The 24,838-nt window shown below is 47.9% G+C and overlaps 3 protein-coding genes across 4 annotated transcripts; 2 read left to right on the forward strand and 1 right to left on the reverse strand.

The window, feature by feature from the left end:
* The first annotated feature begins 539 nt into the window (after positions 1-539).
* LOC128422124 (germ cell nuclear acidic protein-like) lies at positions 540-3,154 on the forward strand. Its single transcript, XM_053405727.1, has 2 exons — positions 540-912; positions 2,657-3,154. Exons 1-2 carry the CDS (start codon positions 644-646, stop codon positions 2,919-2,921), a joined length of 534 nt encoding a protein of 177 aa, XP_053261702.1. The 5' UTR covers positions 540-643; the 3' UTR covers positions 2,922-3,154.
* Positions 3,155-5,992: 2,838 nt separating this feature from the next.
* On the reverse strand, positions 5,993-11,673 carry LOC128422609 (coiled-coil domain-containing protein 166-like). Its single transcript, XM_053406801.1, has 2 exons — positions 11,301-11,673; positions 5,993-7,248 (listed from the first exon to the last, which is right to left on the reverse strand). Exon 2 carries the CDS (start codon positions 7,218-7,220, stop codon positions 6,207-6,209), a length of 1,014 nt encoding a protein of 337 aa, XP_053262776.1. The 5' UTR covers positions 7,221-7,248; positions 11,301-11,673; the 3' UTR covers positions 5,993-6,206.
* A 5,333-nt stretch (positions 11,674-17,006) lies between these two features.
* LOC128422228 (zinc finger protein 420-like) lies at positions 17,007-20,983 on the forward strand. 2 transcript variants are annotated; one of them, XM_053405967.1, is made up of 2 exons: positions 17,007-18,155; positions 19,174-20,983. In XM_053405967.1, the coding sequence occupies exons 1-2, from the start codon at positions 18,122-18,124 to the stop codon at positions 20,814-20,816; spliced, it is 1,677 nt and encodes a 558-aa protein (XP_053261942.1). In that variant the 5' UTR covers positions 17,007-18,121; the 3' UTR covers positions 20,817-20,983. The 2 variants fall into 2 exon arrangements, with proteins under 2 accessions (XP_053261942.1, XP_053261941.1); XM_053405966.1 differs by having other exon boundaries at positions 17,009-18,155; positions 19,171-20,983.
* Positions 20,984-24,838: the final 3,855 nt, after the last annotated feature.

Raw genomic sequence — 24,838 nt, forward strand, 5'->3', positions numbered from 1 at the left:
CTCCCAGGCTGTCACCCATCCAGGCACTGATCAGGCTCAGATGTGCTTGATTTCAGTAAGGGTGGGGCCTTATCCCAGGCCACCAGGCCACATCCTGCTCCCCACCATAGTAGAAGACGTGCCTGGATTACTGGCTTGGGGCATTATCCCAAGCATTCCTCTTTGTAAACTAGTTTAGCGTTAATGCCATGCTGTAAATCAAGACACCAGGGGTCACAATGTATGAACAGACCTTGACCAAGCGTGGCAGATGCAGCCTGTCTTCCCTTGCCCTGCTGGTTCTCTGGTCTCCTGGATAGGCCTGTTCAAGGAAGGGCAGTGCAAGGGAAGAAGAGTCACTCAAGGTGTGGGAAGGTGGTGAGTGGGGCTAGGCGATATATTGATATATCATCCAAAACCGGTTTGAAGTCCATTTTGTGATATTGGTTTCATAATTCTTGATCTGAATATATATCGCAAATCATGTCTCTCTGTGTTACGCAAAAATTATGATGCGGGGAAAACTGTGAAGCCAGCCAATGCCTCTCTATAGCTCCATCCTTATTTCAGGCGTTGTGATACGTCACTATATTGTGGTTTAGCTGGTGATATATTGTGATGTTGAAAGCCAGAGATGGCCCAGCCCTGCTGGTGAGCCTGGTGCATGTGTGCCTGCGCATCAACTGGAATCACATCTCCTTGCTCCATGACTCTCCTGTCTTGCGCAGATCGACTTCGGGACACTCTGATCCACGAACTGTGCCACGCAGCTGCCTGGCTGATCCACGGGGTCCGAGACGGCCACGGCCGGTTTTGGCGCTTGTATGCGAAGAAGTCGGCTGTGGTCCACCCAGAGCTCCCAGTGGTGTCGCGATGCCACAACTATGAGATCAAGTACAAGTTCACCTATGAGTGCTGCCGGTGCAAAAACACGTGAGTGAGGATCGGGGCCTGTTCCTGGTGAGGCATTTGAGCCCCGGTGCGCGTTGAGTGACTAACCCCGATCCCGGCTCAGCTATTGCAGCTAGTCCTGAGTGAGACCCATATCCTGTCCTAAGAGAGTCTCTGCATCTGCTAGTGACTCTAAGAATCTCCAGCCTTCCAGGGCCCTGATCCTGTAAGCCCTAATGGTTTTGTGGGCTAACCCCACAGAAGGTGGTCAGACCCCACCCATTCTGCCCCCTGCACTTCAGCTTTTGGAAGATATCCAGATATATCAGATTTTGCAGTCAGTGCCTTGTGAGGGAAGTGGGAGAGTGGGGCTGCCTCCTGGCCCCCAGGAAGAGCCTTCTTCACTCTTGAGCTCTGCCCTGCTCAGCCCTTGAGTTCTACATCAGCTTGGTCTCCGTGGTGAGGATCAAGGGGAGCGAGGGCTTGAGAGCGGAAGGAGAGCCCTGTGGCTGCTGGGTCAGGCCAAGGAGCCCTTCTAGTCCACCCTCCTCATCCCACAGAAGCCAGCCCAGATGCCCCCCAGGGAAGCCCCCACGCAGCAGAAAGTGGAGGGGGAAAGCTCTTCTCCCTCTCGTAACTCTAGAACCCGTGGACATCCAAGGACATGGGAAGATTCAGGACAGGCAAAAGAAAGTATTTCTTCACATGGCACATAGTTTGTGGAATGCATTCCCACAAGAAGTAATGGCAGCCACTACCTTGGGTGGCTTCAAAGGAGGATAAGTCAAATACATGGAGACTAAAAGCTCTGTTCTCCCTCCCCTGTCGGAGGCAGTAAATACTTTGTTGGGAATCACAAGTGGGGAGATTAGCTGCTGCTGCTGCTGCTGTGCTCAGGTCCTGCTTCTGGGACCTGGCGGGCCCCTGGTTGGCCACTGAGGAGAACAGGATGCGCCCCTTTGGCCAGATCCCACAGGCTCATCTGACATTCAGTACAAGGTGAACCAAAGCCCATCCTCACCAGATGCCTAACTTAAAGACTCTGCCTCAAGTGCCAGGCTAAAGTGCCCAGTGAGGAGGGCATGGGCACCTCATAGAATCATAGACCTCCCAGGGCGGGAGTCATTGTAGCAAAATAAAAGGGGGGCCAGAACCCCAAAAGTCCTCTGCCTCTCTTTCCGCTGCCTTCTCCATCGCTCATATAAACCCAAGGCCAGAGCTTGGCCCGGATGACGGTCTCCCTAATACTCTGCAGGAGGAGTAACATCATCTGGGGATCCTGCAGGTGGACAGGAGATAAGCACATGTCATGGTGGCTGCAGAATTTGTCTTCCTGGGAATCATCGGGGAGATTCTCGGCCTCAAGGTTGAAAGCAGCCTGCTGAGTCCTGCTGTCTTGGACACAACTGGGTGGCAACTGGTCCAGGGACCAGTTTGAAATTGGCTCCCTCTTTGGGGCCTCCCTACCCAGAGAAACTAGCCAGGCCTGCTCAGAACTCATGGTTCCAGGGGAATAGTTGGCGTTGCTCTTTCAAGAAGGGCTTCTGTTGACCAACCACTGAATGTGTCCAGATTGGCTTATTGTGTGCCTGCCTTGGGCTCTGATCTGCAGGATCTTTTCATGTGTATGGGTGGGCTTGCAGTTGGGCATCAGGAGTGCTGGCCATGTGGCCTCTTGCTGAATCCGGCTGCCAGTTAGTGGGTGTTGCTTATGGCCGCCTCCTGCGCCCGCCCGCCCGCCCGTCTGCTGCTCCCTCAGGCCGCCTCCTGTGTTTTTGCTTTCCAGGATCGGGCGCCACTCCAAGTCTCTGGACACCCAGCGCTATGTCTGTGCCCTTTGCAAGGGGCAGTTTGTGCTGTGCCAGCCCACGCGCAAGGATGGCACACCAGCGAAAGCACCGCTCACACCGTTTGCAAAGTTTGTGAAAGAAAACTACGGCTCTGCTAAGCACTCGCAGAAGGGGCTGAGCCACGGAGACGTCATGAAGAAGCTCAGTGCAGATTTTGCTGCGCAAGTTTCTCTCACCCCACAAGCGACTCTCCCACACTAGCAAAGGCTTGGGCAGCAGCTCCAGATCCCTTGCTGTACGTTGGGGGTGCTTTCCTTCCCAAGAAGCAGCCAGGTGGTGCGGGAGCCACCTCCTCAGGAACTGCCGGGTCTTTTCTTCCCTTCTTCCCCCACTCCAAATGTTTTTTACAATCCTTGCGTGTCTGGTCTCATTTGCCCAGGCGATTAAATCAGTTTGGTAACACATTGAGTTATGAATAAAGTAAACTATTTGTGTGTCCTGAGTATTGTTTTCTTCCTAATTGCGCTTTTGAGCGCAGATGAATCGCTAGAATTCTATGAATGATCTCATACCTGCTACAGCTGGCCTGCCGCCTGTTGCATCTCGCGGGGTGGGGGCGTGTCTGGAGGGCCTGACCACTCCTGTGATAGGTGCCAGGGGCACACCTGTGGTGCAAAAGCCATTTCATGACCAGGGAGGTAAGCTCTAGCCAGTAGGTCTTCATATGCCCCTCCCCACATGAGCACGATGTCCCTGTCACCCACCCCATCTGAGAAATACTTTCTTACTTGGTCATGCTGCTTTGAGAACGAGCCTGGAGCAGGCCAGTGCTACCTAAATCAGCCAAGAAACAAACGCTGCCACCTGAGATTGGGCTGGGAAGTGGGGCTCAGTGCTTTGTGCTATGGTGGCTTTGAGGTTGAATCCTGACAAGACAGAAGTACTGTTTTGGGGGGACAGGAGGTAGGCGGGTGTGGAGGACTCCCTGGTCCTGAATGGCGTAACTGCCCCTGAAGGACCAGGTGCGCAGCCTGGGAGTCATTTTGGACTCACAGCTGTCCATGGGGGCACAGGTCAATTCTGTGTCCAGGGCAGCTGTTTACCAGCTCCATCTGGAATGCAGGCTGAGACCCCCCCTGCCCGCGGACTGTCTCGCCAGAGTGGTGCATGCTCTGGTTATCTCCCGCTTGGGCCACTGCAATGCGCTCTAAGTGGGGCTACCTTTGAAGGTGACCCGGAAACTACAACTAATCCAGAATGCGGCAGCTAGACTGGGGACTGGGAGCAGCCGCCAAGCCCACATAACACCGGTCTTGAAAGACCTACATTGGCTTTTAGTACGTTTCCAAGCACAATTCAAAGTGTTGGTGCTGACCTTTAAAGCCCTAAATGGCCTCCACCCAGTATACCTGAAGGAGCGTCTCCACCCCCATCGTTCTGCCTGGACACTGAGATCCAGCGTCGAGGGCCTTCTGGTGGTTCCCTCACTGCAAGAAGCCAACTTGCAGGGAAGCAGGCAGAAGGCCTCGGTAGTGGCACCCGTCCTGCGGAACGCTCTCCCACCAGATGTCAAAGAATAACTACCAAACTTTTAGAAGACATCTGTAGCAGGAGACACCCCCCCTTCATTACATCGTAATGCACAAGCACCACACACACACCTCCCACCTTCCCGACCCTGGAGATGCCCCTTCTAGAGGGGCATCCCCTAAAAAAGCCTTCCATAAATAAGGAAGCGCTAGCTTGACAGCTCCTCACAAAACCCCTTTATTTTCATGTATTTCCCCGTAACGCTCCACATCGCTCTATCTTTATTACGGGTAGACCAGGCGCCTGAACTCCGGGTCAATCGGCTGCCGTCTCAGCCAATCAGTATTACCGAACAGCGCCCCTTGCGGCGGCCACGCAGGTACTGCAGGCTACAGGCGCTCTTTTCCCTGCCTTTGACGGCTCTCAATACAAAGTTTCCGAGTTCAATTGACCGTGACTGATTTAATCAGTTGGCTGTGCCCAACGGTAGTCTCAGGAGGGAACGTTTCTTCAGGACAGCAGCAGGGGGAGGAAGGATTTAAATGTGAATGGACAGCTGCACAAACGGCCTTCCCAGAATGCTCACCCTGCCTTGTTTAACCACCAGCTTCTCTGAAACTGATTTCGCTGGATGAATTGGCCAAATTGTCTAGCGCCAAGGAGAACAATGGCACGGATCCTGGCCCTTCATGACCTTCATGTCTGGTGTGAGTGGTGCCCACTGGTGTGTGTTCTGGGTGACAACTTCCTTCTGGAGTCCCTTTGGCTGCTGCTTCCCAGTGAACCTTTGGAGCCCACAAACCAGGGGAAGTGGAGCTGTGGCTCCAAGTGGTGTCAGATCCACCAGCCTGTGGGATGTAAACGCTGGGAGCAGTCAAGTACAACATTCCTTGTTTTGCTAGAGTGGACATGCAAGGGGATGTTTGGTCCAGCTAGTCAAACTTCCTGTTCCTCCTGGCCTGGAGCATCCTTCCTTGCATGTGACTAGTGGGTGGGCGTGACCTTCCCAGACCTGGGAAAAGGCCAAGGCATGCTGCCACTCACTCTCTTTTCCATCTTCCTTTCGTCCTGCGAACTTCCTGACTCACCTGGACTGGACTGCTGCCAGCCAGAAGTCTCCCAGGTCATCTCCCATATGGGGTAAAACTCTACATGTTTGTAACTTTAAGCCTAAAGCCTGCCTTCAGGGATCATACTCTGCCTGATCATGCGTAAAACTACTTTATGTTACTTATGAATAAGACTGTTGTGTCTTTATTCTTTTAGGAGGGATCAAAGGGATCTTACCAGGAGTAACAGAACATATCTCAATCTGGGCAAGCCAGATTGAATTGTTTATTGTCTTAAGAGGCTCACACGAGTCTGCAACCAGCTTTCTGCTGTGTAAGAAGGAGAATGCACTCTGCTGTATAAAGAAACTTGCTAGTGCTAGCCAATGCTCAGGGGTGAAGTGACCAACAATACCTGTAGCATCACAGGTTCCTCACCCCTTCCACTAATGTAAGTTTGTGCTACTAATGCACTTAACCACAAAGACTCCCTGGCCATTGCCCAGAGAAGGCAGCAGCCTGTGTTGTCCAATGTTTTGCAGTTTCTGCCTCCTGAAGTGGGCAAGGACTATTGCCCGAGGGCTGGTGGGTGGCAGCAGGCTGCCATGAGAGCCTATGAGAGGGTGTAGGTGTTGCTGCTGGCTGTGATGCCAATGGGCTTGCCTGGGAGTAAGCAGAGGCGCAGCAGCCTCTTCCTCCCGCTTGACCAGAGACCCCATAAGAGGACAGGAAGCTGTCCAGCACTGACGCACATCCACACACATCCTTTTAATTAGGGGGGCGGGGTTGGTCCATGTTTCCTGCCACCTCTGATACGAAGCGAAGAGCAGAGCGCATGAGCTGCTGCAGTCTCCAATCCCCAAACAGCTTGTTGCTGTCTCTGAGTCAGGATTTCTGCCTCCGCATTTAGAAGTCTACTCTCAGGCCTCCTCACCTTTGCTCACACGCTTGGAAACCGCTCACTCTCTTAATACTGCTGGCTGCTTGTGGGCATCGCTTGCTGCTTGCTGCTGCTCTTGGGGCTCCAGAGTGGTGGCAAACCTTCGGCAGCTGCTGCCTGAGCATCCCTCTTTGCGGGCCCTTGAGCGCTTGCGCCCCGAGAGGATTTTTGTGTGTTCTTGGGAGGCTGGCTACTGGGAGTGGGGCCAGTCTTCTGAGCCGCCTGTTGCTGGAGCCAGCGGCGCATGTGTGCCAGGCCCCGCCCATACTGGAGCTCCCGCAGGAGTTGCTCCTTCTGCTCTCTCAGCTGCTGCCGGAAGGCTTTCAGGCCTTTAGCTCGCTGGATGAGGCCGAGGAGCTCGTTGCGCAGCCGCCTGTTCTCCTCCTTCACTCTGATAGTGTGCTGGATGAGGCTGCGCACGGCTTCCTTCTCGGCCTTCTTGGCCAGGGCCTGGACCTTCTGCTCCGCCTGCACCTCGTACTCCGCCTTCTGGTGCAGGTACTTGCTCTTGAGCAAGCGCATTTCCTCCGAGTGCTGGATCTTCATGGCCAGCAGCTCCTTCTCCAGCTCCCGGATGCGGATGAGCTGCTCGGACTGCAGCTCCTTGAAGGGCTTGAGCTCCTCAACCTCCTTGGTCATGAGGGAGAACTTGGTTTCCATCTCAATCAGCTGGCTCCTCATCTCTGTCTCCTTGTCTGTGTACTGGGAGGTCAGCTCCTCCTTCTGCTTCAGGACGCTGGTGAGGTCAAAGAGGTTCTGCTCGTTGAGGGTGGTGATGGCGTCCTGGCACCGGGCAGCGCGCCTGTTCAGGTAGCTCAGGTAGGCCTTGCTGTTCTGCCGGATCTCCTGCGCTTCCTTGTCCAGGAACTCGTTCCTGCTCTGGAACTGGTCCACCCATTGCGTGTAGGTGTGGATGTGCTCCGCCAGGATGAGGGACTCCTTCTTCAGGGACTGCTCTTGCTCCGTCAAGAGCGGCCCAGTCGTGCTCTGGCTCTTGGCGATGCTCTTCCGAGCTTTGGACTTGGTCTTCTTTGTCGCCATGCTGTGGCAGGGGCTGCCCTCTCAGGCACTGACAAAAGAGAAATGCAGTGGGATTTTATTTTAAATGTTTTGGTACCACGTTCTGAGGTCCTGGAGTCCTCAGTCAATTTTCTAAAAGCAGCAACATACAAACAGTCAGTTTCAATATAAATGGAACTTTTATGAGCCATCATTTGAACTGTTGATGATATTTTGGATCTGCACTGAACCAGCACCATTACCCATGTGTCATGGACTGGTTGGACACAAAGGAATAGTGGGAGGAACCGGTTGGGGAACCACCAAGGGAAGAAGGCTCAGAGTCGGCGGCTTGGTGGTGAGATGACAATGAGTGGTCGGAGGGTGAAGAGGGAGCAGACTGGGAGGAGGAGGAGGAGGTGGCAGAAGCAGAAGAGGTGCCGGGGTTTAGTGAGCAGGGGGGAGGGGTCTGTGGCAGAGGGAAGTCTAGAATCAGAAGCGTAAGCAGGAGAGTGGGCTGAGGGAGGCCAAGAGGCAGAGATGAGTCAGGCTGGTGAAGAAACACAAGTGTCTTCCACGCACACACACCCTGCTGTGACAAGGTTTCCTCCTCCCTAGTCTCCCAGGATCAGGAGAGGCATGAAGCAAGAGGAGTGTAGGCAGAAACGCAGGTGCCGTCTCAGATTGCTTGGGAAGGACCTGGCAGAGGAAGGCCCTTAGCTGTGGGAAGGTGGGGACTTTCAGCCTCCACAACTGCCTCATAAGGATCAGACCTACCAAGGAAGACTTGCTGTGCTCTTTAGGCTTGGCCCTCCTGTGCAGATCCTTTTTTTCTAATCAAGAGTTAACTTCACCTGCTCTGTGTGATTTACTGCTTGCTGGCTCCCTCCTGACATCACATGAGAATGGACAGAAGCATTTGAGGCATGTATAAAAAGAGTTGGAGAGAGAGGGAACTGGGTGTCCCCCCCAGAGCTTTCCATGAGCAAGGGGCTGTTGGCCAGATACGGGGCTGGGAGGGGAGCTGCTCCATAGCACTCAGTCCATAAGGATGTAGTCAGCATATCTCTTTCTTGAGCTGAGCACTTGAAAAATGCAGCTATGCCAGAATGCATGATCTGAGAGATTTTGTTCTGGGCATCTCAGAAGCTACCTCAGAACCTGATTAGTGCTTTGTGCTGAAGCTTCTTCGATTAATTGGGTTTTCACTGTGCAGTATGTTAACTTAAAATTTATTAAAATACAATGAAGAAGGGATGGGGCAAAAGGTAAATGCCGTCTATTGAGTTTTTGGGACAGAGAAGCTAAGGGATTTCCCTGTTGTTTCTCAGGCTGCGACATCCTTAATTATATCAAAAGACACTTTCACCAGTGGTCGTTGTGAGGATCTTGGTTCTTGGCTTTTGTGAGTATAAGAAACTGCTAATCCACCTAAGACAATTTCCCAGATGTTTCCTTTCAACACACAAACACCTGAAGACTCCCTTTTATGCTGGACTCCCTTTTCAGACAGAAATCTTTCAAAGTTATTAGAGGTAAATTCACCTCCTCTTTTTGATTGCACTCCAGCTATCTTTGCATCATATTTTGCTTTCACCCAGTTTACAAAATTCTCAAACCTCTATTTAGCTTCTCCTTTAACAAATAAATGAACCCAAAATGCAAGAAATTGTCAACAGTTGTAAGATTAAATTTAGCTCCTTACGGAGTTTCCTGGAATGGATTTGCTCAATCTATATGCAGACGTTCTAGAATTCGCTTAGGATTTCTTTCACATTTTGTGTTAATTGGAGCTGTTGTTGATTTACACTCCCTCAGCAACTACAGAGTCTACCTTTACAATGTCAGCAGAGAAACACCATTTTCCCCTCTGTAATTTTCTTTCTCTATCTGTAGATTTGTAATCCAGATGTTTCCTGAGGCAATTTCTTTTAAGGTGATTTTCTGATCCACAGTTGTAGCACCTGTAAATTCCATAAACTTTCAACATGTTGCCACTCTTTCTTTCTTCTACATTCACTTCTTTATCTTGGCTTGTTGAAACAGTTCTCTGCCATCTTTCTTTGCTCCTGTCTTCTTTCTCACTTTGAAATTCTTTAAAGTAGTCCAAACTTCTTTTGCAGTTAACAGCCCTCTAACAGTTAGTAATTGGCTGTCTTCCAGATCAGTAATTATTGTGACTCTTGCTCTCTCCTCTCTGTGAAGCCATTCAGGAGAAGGTAAAGGTAAAATGGTAAAGGACCCCAGACGGTTAAGTCCAGTCAAAGGCGATTATGGGTTTGCGGCGCTCATCTCGCTTTCAAACTGAGGAAGCTGGTGTTTGTCCACAGACAGCTTTCCAAGTCATGTGGACAGCAGGACTAAACTGCTTCTGGAGCAACGAGACACTGTGACAGAAACCAGAGCGCATGGAAACACTGTTTACCTTCCCACTGGAGTGGTACCTATTTATCTACTTGCACTTTTTTGGGGGTGTGCTTTTGAACTGCTAGGTTGGCAGAAACATGGGGAGAGCAACAGGAGCTCACCCCGTTAAGTGAATTTGAACCGCTGACCTTCTCATCAGCAAGCCCAAGAGGCCCAGTGGTTTAGACCGCAGCGCCACCCACCTTCAGGAGAAGAAGGGTCTGAAGGTGGGTCATTAATACAGGGTCCAATAAACCTTCTCTCCAGAACAGTATCTCCATCTTGACACACCAACTGGCATAATTATTTTCTGTTAGTTTCTCCATACTCAGAGACACAGACATTGTGAAATTTGCTTGCTCCCTTCCTGCAGTTAAACGTTCTGCAGCTTCCACAACCACTTAGCCACACAGGATTCACAGACCCCCGTTTGCCCCCCGAGTTATCTGCAAAATCTTCCTTGACTGTGATGACTTCAGATTGCTGGTTTCCAAGGTGTGGGATTGCTGGCCATAACCTTTGTTGGTTGTGCTGAAGTAACCACTTCTCACAGAAGCTGAGGAAGATGAGTTCTTAATTCAGAGGTAGCATTTAGATGAGCAAACAGGCAACCAGTCTAATGTAAGGATTCAATACAAAGTCTCTCTCTCTCTCACACACATGAGGGTGCAGTCTTTTAAGTACAAGAAAATGGTGCAGTTGTTGCAAGAGTCTAAGGTTGCTTTTCCGTCACTTTGCTCTCCTGGTAGCAGAGGATGCTTCCTAGCAGAAAGTTCTCCAGCTGTAATCCTCCTGCTGCAGGTCCTTGACAAAATGCTTGACATTCACACTATCTCCTCAACCTCCGACAAACTCCGCATTCTCCTCTCAGACCCAACTCTACACCTCTGCTAGCTTGCACACACAGTTCCCTTTTAAGGAGACTGTTCACAAGACACACAAGACAGTGACTCAGAAGCTGGACTTTAGTTCTAGTCACCTGTTTCACAGCTGTCGCAGTTAACTCCTTCATGTAATTTATCCTTTGTAAAATGCACAATTGTAACACATATATCAACAATGACTTTTTGAGCAACCTTTTTGGAGACGCACCATAGCTCAGTGGTAGACTGCCTGCTTTGCATGTGGAAAGAGAAAAAGAAAGAAAGAAAGAAAGAAAGAAAGAAAGAAAGAAAGAAAGAAGAGGCCCAGGTTCCATCCCTGACATCTCACCTAGCAGTTGGTGAGAAAGACCCTTCTCTGCCTGAGGTTAGGGAGAGCTGGTGCTAGGCTCAAAAACAGGCTATTCTGGGCTGGATGAACCTGACCTGGTCCAAAGCCTTGGACAAGTCACCAAACAGGTGCCAAACAATGATGTCACTTGTCACAGAAATCCAAGCAGACTTTAGGCTTGTTCTGAGGCAGCAGGTCCCTCCCCCCTGCGGACTGAGAAATACAGGTAGCAATTTGACAGAGTCACCCAAATGCCTCGCATCTTTAGTGCCTGGCCACTATGTCTTGTCTTAACACTGCAAGGACTAACAATGTGGTCTGAAGATAAGTAAGAATATACCTATTCTGCCCTGTGCTGTGCTGAGGTGCAAAGGAGCTCTGCTTCAATGCATTTCTGTTTGTACCATTTCTGAAGTTGGGACGGGGTGGGCAGCCACCAAGCAGCTGTGAGAGACTCTGAGGCTGAGAGGGTGGCAGGGGCTGAAGGAGTGGGTCTTTCCTCACCTTTCCTCCAAGCAATGGGTGCTGGTGGTGCTGGCAGTGGGGACACGTACGGAGAACGGAGGTTTCTGTTAATATGGGCCCTGCTAGCCCTGAGGAACCATCATCATCAGCAATCCTCAACAAAGAGCAGAGCAGCCGCCATGAATGGCAAGCTCAATTCTGGGCCGCTTTGTAGAAATGTCTTAGACATTTTTGCCCCATCAGAGTGTCAGTCATGCGAGACTTTGGCCTCTTGGATGATGAACCCTCCTGAAAAGCTTAAAGGCAAAAAAGACACTAAAGAGAAGAACTCTGGTATCACAATGGAGGTAGAATCACCACATTGTTGAAAATGGAAGGTGTCCAAAGAACAGAAGACCATCAGAATCATGGGCTCAAGAGAAGAGCAACTGCGTCACAATGGAGGTGGAATCACCACAGTGTTGAAAACAGAAGGTGTCCAAGGAGGAATAGAGGAGCCCTGCTGTTCTAGGCCAAAGTCATGCTGGTCAAACTCATGCTGGTAGCTTTGAGAACACTGTCCCACCATCTCGTCCTCTGCCGTCCCCTTCTCCTTGTGCCCTCCATCTTTCCCAGCATCAGGGTCTTTTCCAGGGAGTCTTCTCTTCTCATGAGGTGGCCAAAGTATTGGAGCCTCAGCTTCACGATCCGTCCTTCCAGTGAGCACTCAGGGCTGATTTCCTTCAGAATGGAGAGGTTGGATCTTCTTGCAGTCCATGGGACTCTCAAGAGTCTCCTCCAGCACCATAATTCAAAAGCATCAATTCTTTGGCGATCAGCCTTCTTTAGGTCCAGCTCTCACTTCCATACATCACTACTGGGAAAACCATAGCTTGAACTATACGGACCTTTGTTGGCAAGGTGATGTCTCTATGTATGTCTATGTCTCTGATCAAAACTAAAAATTTTTTTCCTTCCAGTAGCACCTTAAAGACCAACTAAGTTAGTTCTTGGTATGAGCTTTCGTGTGAGTGTATCTGAAGAAGTGTGCATGCACACGAAAGCTCATACCAAGAACTAACTTAGTTGGTCTTTAAGGTGCTACTGGAAGGAAAAAATTTTTTTGTTTTGACTATGGCAGACCAACACGGCTACCTTTCTGTAACTATGTCTCTGATGTTTGTTGTTGTTTAGTCGTTTAGTCGTGTCCGACTCTTCGTGACCCCATGGACCAGAGCACGCCAGGCACTTCTGTCCTTCACTGTCTCCTGCAGTTTGATCAAACTCATGCTGGTAGATTCAAGAACACCATCCAAACGGTATTCTCTGTCAATCCCCCCCTCTCTCTCTAACAAATGAGTACAGCTGCAAAGCAGCAGAGGTTTAGGCTGAGAGTTCTCCTTTATGGGCTCCCTTTCCAGGCTGACCAGCTCGACAGCAAAAGCAGAAGCCGCCTTCTTGATTGCTGGACTCGCTATTGGCAGAGATGGAGAATGTGGGGGCTGCGGCCCCGGGTGCATTTTTGGAGGGACCCCACGATAGGCTGCGGAGACAACTTGGTCTCGGGACGGCCCGACGCCGAGGCAGCTCTCTCTCGCCCGGCCAGGTGCCACCCAGGGCGCAGCGGGCTCCCCCCGTGCCCCTCTCCCCTGGGGCAGCAGGGGCTCCGCCGCTGCCTGTCGGTCTGGCCTGCTCCAGCCCCAGAGCCCGTCTTGGCCTGCAGGGAATAAATAGACAGACAAGTCCCCGAGGATTGCAAACCCTGGTTTAGCCAAGCAGTCCAAGTGGCTCCCCGGATTGTGCTCGCCTGCGGGAGTGTAGGGTGCGCCTCCCAGCCCAGAGACTCCGTCCAGCCCTTCTTCCCATGCGGTTTGCCGCTTCTGGCGGAGCCTTTTCCTCTGCGAGATGCCGCTCCTCTTTCTGGCCAAGGGAGGGAAGAGCTCGGAACACAGTTATTGGTTCTTGTTTTGTTCTTGTTATTTTTTTTAACAGCGCTTTATTGAAATCAACACAAAAAGCATTCAGAAGGATTGTCCAAAAAGGCAAAAAGAGAGAGAAAATAAAACTTATTACATTACATCACGATATGTTCTTCTTAAATTTCTATTGACTTCCCGTCACCCCACCATGAACCCACCACTTGATCTATCTAGTGCACTGTATATTTCTGTTTTATTTGGTTAAATTTCATCAAAATTATGAAATCTCCTAATTATCCATCATACCGCGAAAGTCATTCAAAGGCTGCCACAGACATCACATTATTACAACAATCCTTTAAATATTTTTTAATACATATCCCATTTCCTAATGAACGTTTGATCGTGTGACCCCTCATTTTTTGTGTGGTTCTTGTTAAGTCTGCTGTGTTTTTATTTTGCATTTCTTTCATTTTTCAATTCATCTTTATTGGTTTTTAACAACAGAAGTAACTTTCTTAACTTAAAAACCAGCGCAAAGTTTCCGTTTCTTGTTGCTGCGCCTGTGTTTCTAGATCATAAGAAAGGAAAAGCAAGATCGCTTCTGGATCCTTCGACTCGTTCACCTCCGACTTCCCTCGGCCTTCGCTCCTCTTTGGCCCTTCTCGGCGCGCCCGGCTTGGCAAGGGTTACAGTGAACGGGGCGGGATTCCTAGAGAGGACGCGAAAGGCAGGCGGAGCCGGAAGCCCCGCCCTCCGCGTCTCTTCCGGCCTGGCCGGCGCCGGCGACCATCGAGTGAGCCTCTCTCTTTGCTCCCGGGAAGGAGGCGCCTGCCGAGGAAAGGAGCCGGACCAGGAAGAGCTTCCCCCGCAGGGCTGCCCTCAGGTGTCCTCTGAAAGTCAGAGAGTTGTTTCTTTCCTCGGCCTCTGGCGGGAGGGCGGGGGGTCCTTCTTCCCTTCCGGGGATCCAGGAGCCCATCCAGAGTCCTTAAGGGGGTTCCCTATGGGTAGGAGAGAAGAGCAGAGGCCAAGCAGAGAATACTGAGAAGCAAAGCGGCTGGTAAGCCTGACCTTGATTGATCTGTTGCAACAGGGTCCTCACTCGCCACACGCAGGAGGGAGGAGGAAGCCAGAAGAATGGCGCGCAAGCCACCCTGTAGATCAAGACCACCCCCAGAAACATCATACACACATCACAGAAAAGGCGGTCTAAAACAGAAATTTGAATGTTGTTTTTCCTGTTTGCCAGGTGAAATATACTCAGAGTCGCGAAGTGATTTCATGCTCTTTATTCAGCTCATAGTGGTGAGGAGGAATGAATGAAAGTCCCCTCAAAGTATCTGCTTTATATACATTATTTACACAATGGGCTGCACATGATTGGCTAATTCCGGAATTCTACTGTAAGCCAATCAGGTTGTGGATTCACTTCTATCTGGAGCATGATTGGGTAGTTCCTGCCAACCAATCATACTGCTGCATTGTTCTAGGACCAATCAGACTGCTGCATTCTGAATCCTATTGTTCTAGGACCAATCAGACTGCTGCCTTTTGGATCCTATTGTTCTAGGACCAATCAGACTGCTGCAGTTTGGATCCTATTCAACTCAGTACATAACACCAGGTTATCTGATTGCCTTTCCTGATTTGTCTTTCCTGATAGGCTGTCACCCATTAAAATGCTGATTACTCAATTCCTGAGACAATGGGAAGGCTCCCTGACCCCCCCTCCCTCCTTGCAGGGAAAACATTTGGTCAGTTTGGGAATCAGAATGGTTCCAGGTTGGTCTTCCTGCGCTGATCTATGTAGGTGCTTGGTTGGTACACTTATGAACATTACCATATATCTAAGACCTCAAAATTCCTATCACAGGCGTTCCACAGGGCGGGCGCCACCGCTGAGAAGTCCAGCCACTGCCTTAGCAGCCCTGTTTCCTCCGGAGCCTTTTCTTCTGACAAGGTCCTGCAAGGCAGTGGAGGTGTAGGAGGAGAGTTCTCCTCCTGGACGGGCTCCCTTTCCTCCACAGCACTTGCAGAAACCACCTTCTGGGCCGTCGGACCCGCTGTTGGTCTTGTCTGCTGAATCTGCTGGAGCCTCTCTTCATCCACTCAGGAAGTCCCAAACTCCCGGAGAGTTCAAGACCCACTGGTTTCCCTCACCTGCCTTAGCTGGCCAGGTGAAGCCATTCCCGGGATTGTGGCCCCTGTCGCATGCTGGCAGCTGCTAGAAGGCATGGGCGAGAGTTGGGTGCAGGGTAGGGACCAAAGGTGGACCAGGTACCCCAGACGGAGCATGACGGGTCCCCGCCAGAGGTTCTGCCCCTCCCCTAATACCCCATACACCCTAGAACAAGGATCATAGGAATAACCGAGGATACAAATAAGTCTTTGAGTCTCCTGAGTCTTCATGTTATTTGTATATAACAAAAATAGCACAATAAATGTGCAAGAATATCTTCAGCATGTGGTTTATTACTAGTGGTCAATATATGAGTTCTTGGTTCATGAATTGGTTTAAACAGAAACAAAACGGCATGTTGTGAAGGCTTTAGGTGAGATTCCTTCATTGCACGGGGTTGGACTAAATGACCATCAGGGTCCCTTGCAACTCTGAGTCTATCAAATGGGAGATAGGATAGAACAGAGTTAACAGATAATGTTCTAGGGCTGGGTGATGTCTAGTTTTCAACATTGTAATATATCATACCGATATATCACAGTGTCTGAAATAAGCCTGGAACTGAGGAGAAGCAAATGAAAACTAGCAACTGCTACTACTTAGGGGTCTAAAACGGATACATTTTTAATTACCTTTAGCATATTGTTGCAGCAGTTATTTAATAGGACATATAATTTTAAAATTAGCACATTTTCTCTAAAGCTGTAGAAGTAATAAGTAGCATAGATATCAAAGGTAAGGTAAGAGAATGTTCCCGCCAAAATTAATTACATTACTAAACAAGAAAAAAAACAAATTCTCTGTCGCACTTTTAGATGTTAAAATATTATTCACTATTAAGTCTTAATTGAATTTGTATATACATCCCACAACACCAGTTATTTGATTGTTTGCTAAATTTCCTATATAAACCAGTTCAAACTAGAAAGAATGGACAAAATTTCACCAAACAAAAATGTATTAAATAAAATGCATATATTTTGCCAGGAAAATTTGCATTTAGGTGTTCTCTGGCAACTGAGAGACACACAGAAGGGGAGAGGGGAGGAAAGAGGCTTGAACAACAGGACAAAGTTTATTTTATTTTATTAATGTAAGTAATAGCCTGAGAGGAGGGATGTGGGTGGCGCTGTGGGTTAAACCACAGAGCCTAGGAGTTGCCTATCAGAAGGTTGGCGGTTTGAATCCCCGCGACGGGGTGAGTTCCTGTTGCTCGGTCCCTGCTCCTGCCAACCTAGCAGTTTGAAAGCACGTCAAAGTACAAGTAGATAAATAGGTACCACTCCAGCAGGAAGGTAAATGGTGTTTCCGTGCACTGCTCTGGTTCGCCAGAAGTGGCTTAGTCATGCTGGCCACATGACCCGGAAGCTGTATGCCTGCTCCCTCGGCCAATAAAGCGAGATGAGCGCCGCAACCCCAGAGTCGGTCACAACTGGACCTAATGGTCAGGGGTCCCTTTACCTTTAATAGCCTGAGAAGTAATAACCCCAGTTTCTTTGGACTAGCTGCTGCTTCCAAGAGATCTCCGACTGAGGGCAGCAGCAGTTCAAAGGACAGGGCTGGGCAGCAACCAGGAAAGGGCTTGGGGGAGGCAAGGAGGAAAGGGCTTCTTGCTCTGGCGAGGCCTCTGGCGAAAGTCGGGGATCAGGAGACGCCTGCGGGCAGACCCTGCCTCCCGAGAGAGCCTAGAGAAGGAGCAAGGAAGGGAGCAAGGGGCTCCCAGCAAGAAGCCCAGAGCCACCTCGGACCAGCATCTCCCTCCGCCCCTTACTAGCCTGGCACATGCATTGAAAACAAGAAGCTCATGGTGTCTCTGTTCCTGAGGAAAGTTCCTGGATGGCTGCTTTCTTCAGCACCTGCTCTTCTGGTTTGCTTCCCCTTGCAGGAGGCAGGGAAGCGCTGAGGTGGCAGAGCAACAGGGGCGGCAGGAATCACGAAAAGCAATGACCAGCTTCACAGTTTTCCCCACATGGTTACTTTTTACATAGGGCCAGCTCGCATTGTGATTTATGATATATTGCCACGTTGAATGCTATGAAACTGTTACCATGATGTGGACTTCAGGCTGGTTTGGGATGATGTGCTGATATATCACCCAGCCCTAGTCTGGAGCCCTTGTGGTTGCGCTTAGATTAAGTAAGAGTAATGGTGGAACAGATTCCCTCAAGAGGTGCTGGGCCCCTTCCTGGGAAGCTCTGAAGCAGAGGTTGGAGTGCCATGGATGCTTTAATTGAGATTCCTGCATTGCAGAGGGTTGGACAATAATCCTCAGGGTCTCTTCCAAGTCTGTGATTGTATGTCACTAGTATTATTTATCAGTTGTTGTAGTTTTATTTCAGTATTGATTGAATGCTAAATTGGCTTCTAAGCAGTTGACAAACAATAGTGAACATTGGCCAGGGCGCACCTGATCAGCTCCATCAATTGCACAGTGAGGGTTCCCCCCTAAAACAGCGCACAGGGAGAAAAGAACACAACGTGGAGCTCTAGCCAGTTACACAAAGATTTCCATCATTAAAATACACAATAAAATTATTCCATTAAAATGTTAAATAAGCATTTTAAATAATTAAAATGTGCAGCAAAACAATCCCATTAAAACAACGCAGCAAAGAACAGGCAGAAAACAACAGAGCAAAGTATAGTAGATAATTTTTATGCTATCTAAGATGAAGACCTCTTTCTTTTAGGGTGCAGTGTGTTTTGAAGATGTAGCTACTTGTTTCACAGATGAGGAGTGAGCGTTGCTGGATCCTGACCAGAGAGCTCTGCCTAAGAAAGTCATGGAGGAGAATCAGGGGATCATGGACTCTCTTGGTAAGGCTCCGTTGGATCATAATATCTGTTTTTAAATTCAAGACATATATCTATGTGATGAACTTCCCACCTACAGAATCTGGGATTCTAACACCCCACCAGCTTACCTTGAATGGAAGGCTACCTACCGCTTTTCTGTGAATATTCTTCCTCCGGTTATGCCTTTTTAATCATGATCAGGCTGAACTTCCTAGGCCTTTTAAAATATAGACTGCAGAGTTGATGGGGAAGTAGCTTTTGTCAGGTTTTTTCTTTTTGCTTCCATCAGTTTTTGGTTGACCAAAGAGACAATTGACATTGGAGATGGAGTGGATTTCATGAGCCAAACAAAATCCATCCCAGGAACGAGCCAGACTTTTCAAATCTCAGGTTCCTATAAATAGGTCAGTGAATGCCAGTCAAAAAAGGCGGTGAACCCTGGAGTACAGAGCTTTCCAAACTTTTCATGTTGGTGACACATTTTTTAGACATGCATCATTTTGCAACACAGTACATTGGTACATCAGGTTAAGTACTTAATTCGTTCTGGAGGTCCGTTCTAAACCTGAAACTGTACTTAACCTGAAGCACCAATTTAGCTAATGGGGCCTCCTGCTGCTGCTGCACCGCCAGAGCACGATTTCTGTTCTCATCCTGAAGCAAAGTACTTACCTGAAGCATTATTTCTGGGTTAGCAGAGTCTGTAACCTGAAGTGTATGTAACCTGAAGCGTATGTAACCTGAGGTACCACTGTAATTCAGTTTTGCATCATTTCATGACACAGTAATTCAGTTTTACAAGCAACTAACCCTTTTCCAGCCCCAGGAGGAGCGTGGGGTGAGTTTGTGCGAAAGAGCTACACACTGTAGTTGACACGCTAATGTGTCGCAAAACACAGTTTGGAAAGCTCTGTAGTAAGACCTCACGACTAATGCCCTCAGTTCTTCCTCTATCACAAGTGTTCATTAGCATTGTTCAATAATTTGGGGCTCCATTTCTTCCTGAGGCTCTAATCGGTTTCTCTCCTCATTGCAGAAGGTGATGAATTGGAAATAAAGAAGGGAGGCCACCACAAAATCTGCACAGTGGAGAGGCCGTGTGGAGCGAACTTCAGCCAGAGCTCCCATATCACTTCCCATCGAATAAATCCTACTGGGGAGAAGCCCTATCAGTGCTTGGAATGTGGAAAGAGCTTAAGTAGTAAAGCAAGGCTCTTTTCCCATCAAAGAATTCATACAGGGGAGAAGCCCTATCAGTGCTTGGAGTGTGGAAAGAGCTTTCGTGTGAGGACCCATCTCATGACCCATCAAAGAATTCATACAGGGGAGGAACCATACCAGTGCTTGGAATGTGGAAAGAGCTTTAAAATAAGTGCAAATCTCCATCGACACCAGAAAGTTCACATTGGGGGAAAACCTCACCAGTGCTTGGAATGTGGAAAGAGCTTCCGCGAGAGGGCCCATCTTACAACCCATCAGATAATTCATACAGGGGAGAAGCCCTATCAGTGCTTAGAATGTGGAAAGAGCTTAAGTAGTAAAGAAAGGCTCTTTTCCCATCAAAGAATTCATACAGGGGAGAAGCCCTATCAGTGCTTGGAGTGTGGAAAGAGCTTTCGTGAGATTACCAATCTCGTGACCCATCAAAGAATTCATACAGGGGAGGAACCATACCAGTGCTTGGAATGTGGAAAGAGCTTTAAAATTAGCGGAAACCTCCGTGAACACCAGAAAGTTCACACTGGGGAAAAACCATATCAGTGCTTGGAATGTGGAAAGAGCTTCAGTAACAGCAGCTACTTCACTTCCCACCTAAGAATTCATACTGGGGAGAAACCATATCAGTGCTCAGAATGTGGAAAGAGCTTCCGACAGCGGTCCAATCTTACAGCCCACCAGATAATTCACACAGGGGGGAAACCATATCATTGCTTGGAATGTGGGAAGGGCTTCCGTGTGAGGTCCTCTCTCACAGCACATCAAGTAATTCATACAGGGGAGAAACCATATCAGTGCTCAGAATGTGGGAAGAGCTTTAGCAGTAGCGCAAACTTACATCGGCATCAGAAAATTCACCGTGGGGAGAAACCACATCAGTGCTTGGAATGTGGGAAGGGCTTCTGTGAGAGGTCCACTCTCAAGGCCCATCAAGTAATTCATACAGGGGAGAAACCATATCAGTGCTTGGAATGTGGAAAGAGCTTCAGTGTGAAGGCCAATCTCTCAGCCCATCAAAGAATTCATACTGGAGATAAACCATATCAGTGCTTTGAATGCGGAAAGAGCTTTAATACAAGCACAAACCTCCATAGTCATCAAAGTATTCACCGTGGGGAGAAACCATTTCAGTGCCAAGAGTGTGGAAAGAGCTTTCTGCGGAAGCGCGGTTTCACTTCTCATCAAACAATTCATACAGGGGAGAGACCATTTCAGTGTTTGGAATGTGGAAAGAGCTTTAAGACAAATGCAAACCTCCATAGTCATCAAAGTATTCACCGTGGGGAGAAACCATTTCAGTGCCAAGAGTGTGGAAAGAGCTTTCTGTGGAAGCAGAATTTCACTTCTCATCAAAGAATTCATACAGGGGAGAAACCATTTCAGTGTTTGGAATGTGGAAAGAGTTTCAGTCGGAAGGGCAATCTCTTGACCCATCAAAGAATTCATAAAGGGGGGAAACTATAGGTTAAGGGTTGTTGTTTTACATCTTTATTGGTTTTTCTGTTGATTTACAACCACCCTTTTCATACACGTCAACATACACTATAAATAATTGAAATCTCTCAACATTCCACCATTGAACATGTATGCATAAACAAAAAATAAAATAAATATGTTACTTATCTACTGAACGTTGTTACTTTGCTTGCATTGGACTTCCACGTCTTACTAGGGTCCATAGAATTCTTTGCTGTATGCCTTTCCAGTTGTATCTAATCTTCTATTTACCGTTTCTACTGCTTATCTTTACTTTAAAGTTGTAAATTATTTCTTTATTGTTGAAATAAACACGCTACAATGCTCAGCTGCAGTAAAAGTTCACAGCAGGTTTCCTTCAGCTATTAGCCTTCCTTATCACTTAAAACAATGATAAAACACTCAGTGTATCTTCTTAAAAAGTTACTTTTTAAAAAAAGTTAGTAGGGGGAAAGAAACAATGGCCGCTAGGGCAACTCACTTTCCTTTTCCGCTCTGCATATAGCTTTGCGTCTGTGCTGATTTCGGCTGTCAGCTGAACTCCACGAAATTTTTTCTCTCCGGGTTCTCCTTGTTGCTCCCAGACTTCACTTTCTGCTCCAAATTTCTTTAACTTGAGAGCGAAGTGCTTTCTCTGCGAGCTTGGGGCATCGCTATTCGGAGGTAGAAAGTGGCTTCCCTCGACCCACTGCTCCGCCCCGCCGTTCTCCAGTCAAACAATAAAACAATAAAACAATAAAACAATAAACTAAAAGCAAAGCGAGGAGGTAATAAAACAGCTAGTAAAACGTTAAAACTGAGAGTTTAAAACCAGGAAGTGGTTAAAAACTACTTAAAAACTACTTAAAAGCTTAGTTAAAAGCAGAGGAGTCTGACTAGCCTGCTGTCTCTGTCGCCATTTAGTTTTATCTGGTAAAGCGAATGATTAGAGGTCTTGGGGCCGAAACGATCTCAACCTATTCTCAAACTTTAAATGGGTAAGAAGCCCGGCTCGCTGGCGTGGAGCCGGGCAAGGTGGAATGCGAGCCGCCTAGTGGCCCACTTTTGGTAAGCAGAACTGGCGCTGCGGGATGAACCGAACGCCGGGTTAAGGCGCCCGATGCCGACGCTCATCCGCAGTTTTATCTGCTTATCTTTACAAGAGTCAATCTAGCCCAGTCAAAAAATTCAAATCGCCGCAGTAATCTTTCAGATATTTAAAAAAATTACTCCAATTGCTGTTAACTTTTTGGTACTCTTGGTCTCTTAACTGCCCTGTCAGCTTATCCATCTCCACATATTCCATCAGTTTCGCTTGCCAGTCCCTCTTCGTTGGTATTATTATTATTATTATTATTATTTGGTCTTCTTTCCAGTTTTGTGCTGTCAATACTCTTGCTGCCATGATGGCGTACATAAATAACTTCTTCAGCTCTTTGGGGATCTCATCCCCAATGATTCCTAGAAGGAAAGCTTCTGGCTTTTTTGGAAATGATAATTTAAACATCTTTTTTTAACTCATTGTAGATTGTATCTCAGAATTCTCCTATTTTTTTACATCACCATACATGATCCATTGCTTCTACTGCTTCGTTACATTTCCAACATAACTACTTCATAATGTGATTATGGAACATTCAGAAAGTATAAAACACCTAAGGCCAATAGATTCATCAACTTAAAAGGCAAATATAGAATTCTTCATGCTATCAGAAAGACGCTTCCTGAAGATTAGTTGACATATCAGCTTCTGTGAATTGCATCATCAGGCAAGCATTTCCACATTACCCAACAATTTTTTCACAAACCGCAGGCAGGCTTAATAATCCCCCCCCTATTGTACGTGGTCTTGTCTGTTAAGCGATGAGTTCAGTCACTTTGTAAGATATAATCTGCATCTTATCTGAGACTTTTACTTGTTTATTGAAATATGGTTGTTGGTATTCCTGCTTTTCCAAAAGCCTTTCAAAATTTTGAACATATTTGTTTGCCAGATTTTCATGTTTTGACAGCAGATGTCTTTATATTGCTCAGGGCTGTCATGAAGGTGTAGTATGAATGTTAGGCCCAAAAGAAAATGGAGAATTCGCAAAGCATGATATGCTGGCAAGTGAAGCGAGAAATTAGTTTGATCAAAGAGGAATGTATGACTGTGGTGTTGTTTACTGAAAGGAAAAAGCCCCAGACAAAAACGGAGGAACTGGCAATGGGCCACGGACATGAGATAAAGGCCTAGGACACACTGTATGTTCTGAGGTGCAGCTGCAGAGGCAGCTTGGTGGTGGTCCAGGAGGAGAGTAGAAGAGAGAGGGGAGATTCAATCCTTCTCCAAGCCAGCCCACAGACAGCAATGGGGGAAGAAGGCTATAAAAAGGACTCTCTGCATGCCCTCAGTGTGCCGGGACTAGCGCTACAGCTCGACACCCACAGCTCTTGCGTGAGGCATGATCAACCCACGTGAAGGGCCTTGTCAGTATGGGTGAATGAACTGTGAGTGTCTGAACCTCTTGGTACCAATGTATTAAAGTATACCTGACTATGTGAAATAAATGTTGCATGAAAGGTGTGTAAACCCAGATCTGGTCTCCGACATGTCTTATTGAAAGTCCTATAGCATATAGGATATCACTTGTCTCTCCGGATTTCAAAAGAACCAAGTTACCACGGTTTGGTGACGGGGCCATATTGGAAAGCTCACGATGTCTCAAACACATAGACTGAGGAGCGCTTTCATCTCCAGTCAGTCCATGTGAAACCAGTTCCTCATAAGGCTTAGCTTCCAGACCCTTGATCATCTTGGTTGCCCTCCTGTGCAGCTACAAATGGTAGAAAATAATTTAGAGGAAAAAGAAGAGGTGCACTCAAAGGGCGATTGCAGGAAAAATATTAGGGTCTGTAGAATACTGGAGAGCGAGAGTGAGGGAGGACTCACCCAATTTATCATCAGTTTCATTCTGTGGATTTTGATTTCTTCCCTGAAGTGTTCAGTACTGAGAACACTATCAGATTTTTAAAATACAGAATTAAGGATCTACCTCACCATGCATGTAGGGGAACTGAAGTTTGATTCGAGTGTGATTGAAATTTACCAGGGTACTTGTATGGAAACTTGAGAAAGTGCAGATATTCTTAGGCATTTCCTCTGGCCTCAAATGAAGTCAGCTATGTGTACAGATGGACCTTCCCTTCCAAGCCACTCTTCCCATACAAAGGGCATCTAATGGCAGCAAGCAATGAGATCCATGCATGAGCCATGCTTAGAATTGAACCTCTCCCCTCAAGATCTGGCATGTGATGGTAATAAAGGAGAAGACTGGTCAAAGCACGTTCCTAAAATTGGCAGAAAGAACAATCCCTAAAATGCCACTGCACAAATTTGAGGGGGCCCAGCCCCCTCATTGATTATTATTTTTTTGGGGGAGGGGCACTGGCCCCCCCTCTATTTGGTTCTCCTGACAGGAGAAGAGGGTCTGAGGCACAGCTATAGTCCCTGCCTGCCACATGCTGTTCAGTGACGTGGAGTGCAGCCTCCAACTGCTCCAGGCTGCCTCTGGCTTCTCAGGTCCCCCTCACTTTACAGTTTATAAGGTTTGTTGGTTTTTTTTATTTAGGCTGTTTGCCTGCGTCAATCCCATTCCTCACTGTTGTGTCCATTGGCTTGCTTCTTGTTGAGAGCTGTCTTACGGCTCCGAGAAAAAAAATTAAAACGTCTTCCACAATAAACTTTGATTCTATGACTTTAAAGCTAATCTCCCTTAATGTGAACGGACTATGCTTGAATGATCTGGAGAGGGAGAACCTCAATATAATGGTTTTGCAAGAAATTAAAAATAAATAAATGCAAAAGCAATGACAAGCTTTTAAAAGTCGCCTGACTGGGTCATCAGTGCTCTGCCCTGGGAAACTAATAGGCAGCCAGCGCAGTCAGGCCAGGATCCATGTCATAGGCTCAGACCATCTTGTTGCAGTGAGCAACCTGGCTGCTGAATTCTGCACCAGCTGAAGTTTCCGAACCATCTTCAGATGCAGCC

The sequence above is a fragment of the Podarcis raffonei genome, chromosome 10, assembly GCF_027172205.1.
Source record: "Podarcis raffonei isolate rPodRaf1 chromosome 10, rPodRaf1.pri, whole genome shotgun sequence".
NCBI lineage: Eukaryota > Metazoa > Chordata > Lepidosauria > Squamata > Lacertidae > Podarcis > Podarcis raffonei.

What these genes read in the sequence shown, in the direction of transcription:
- LOC128422124 (XM_053405727.1), top strand. Translation starts at nt 644, where the DNA reads ATGTGTGCCTGCGCATCAACTGGAATCACATCTCCTTGCTCCATGACT. An exon ending in TGCTGCCGGTGCAAAAACAC is followed by an intron (nt 913 to 2,656) that starts GTGAGTGAGGAT and finishes TTTGCTTTCCAG; the next exon opens with GATCGGGCGCCACTCCAAGT.
- LOC128422228 (XM_053405966.1), top strand. Translation starts at nt 18,122, where the DNA reads ATGGAGGAGAATCAGGGGATCATGGACTCTCTTG. An exon ending in GGGGATCATGGACTCTCTTG is followed by an intron (nt 18,156 to 19,170) that starts GTAAGGCTCCGT and finishes TCCTCATTGCAG; the next exon opens with AAGGTGATGAATTGGAAATA.
- LOC128422609 (XM_053406801.1), bottom strand. Translation starts at nt 7,220, where the DNA reads ATGGCGACAAAGAAGACCAAGTCCAAAGCTCGGAAGAGCATCGCCAAG.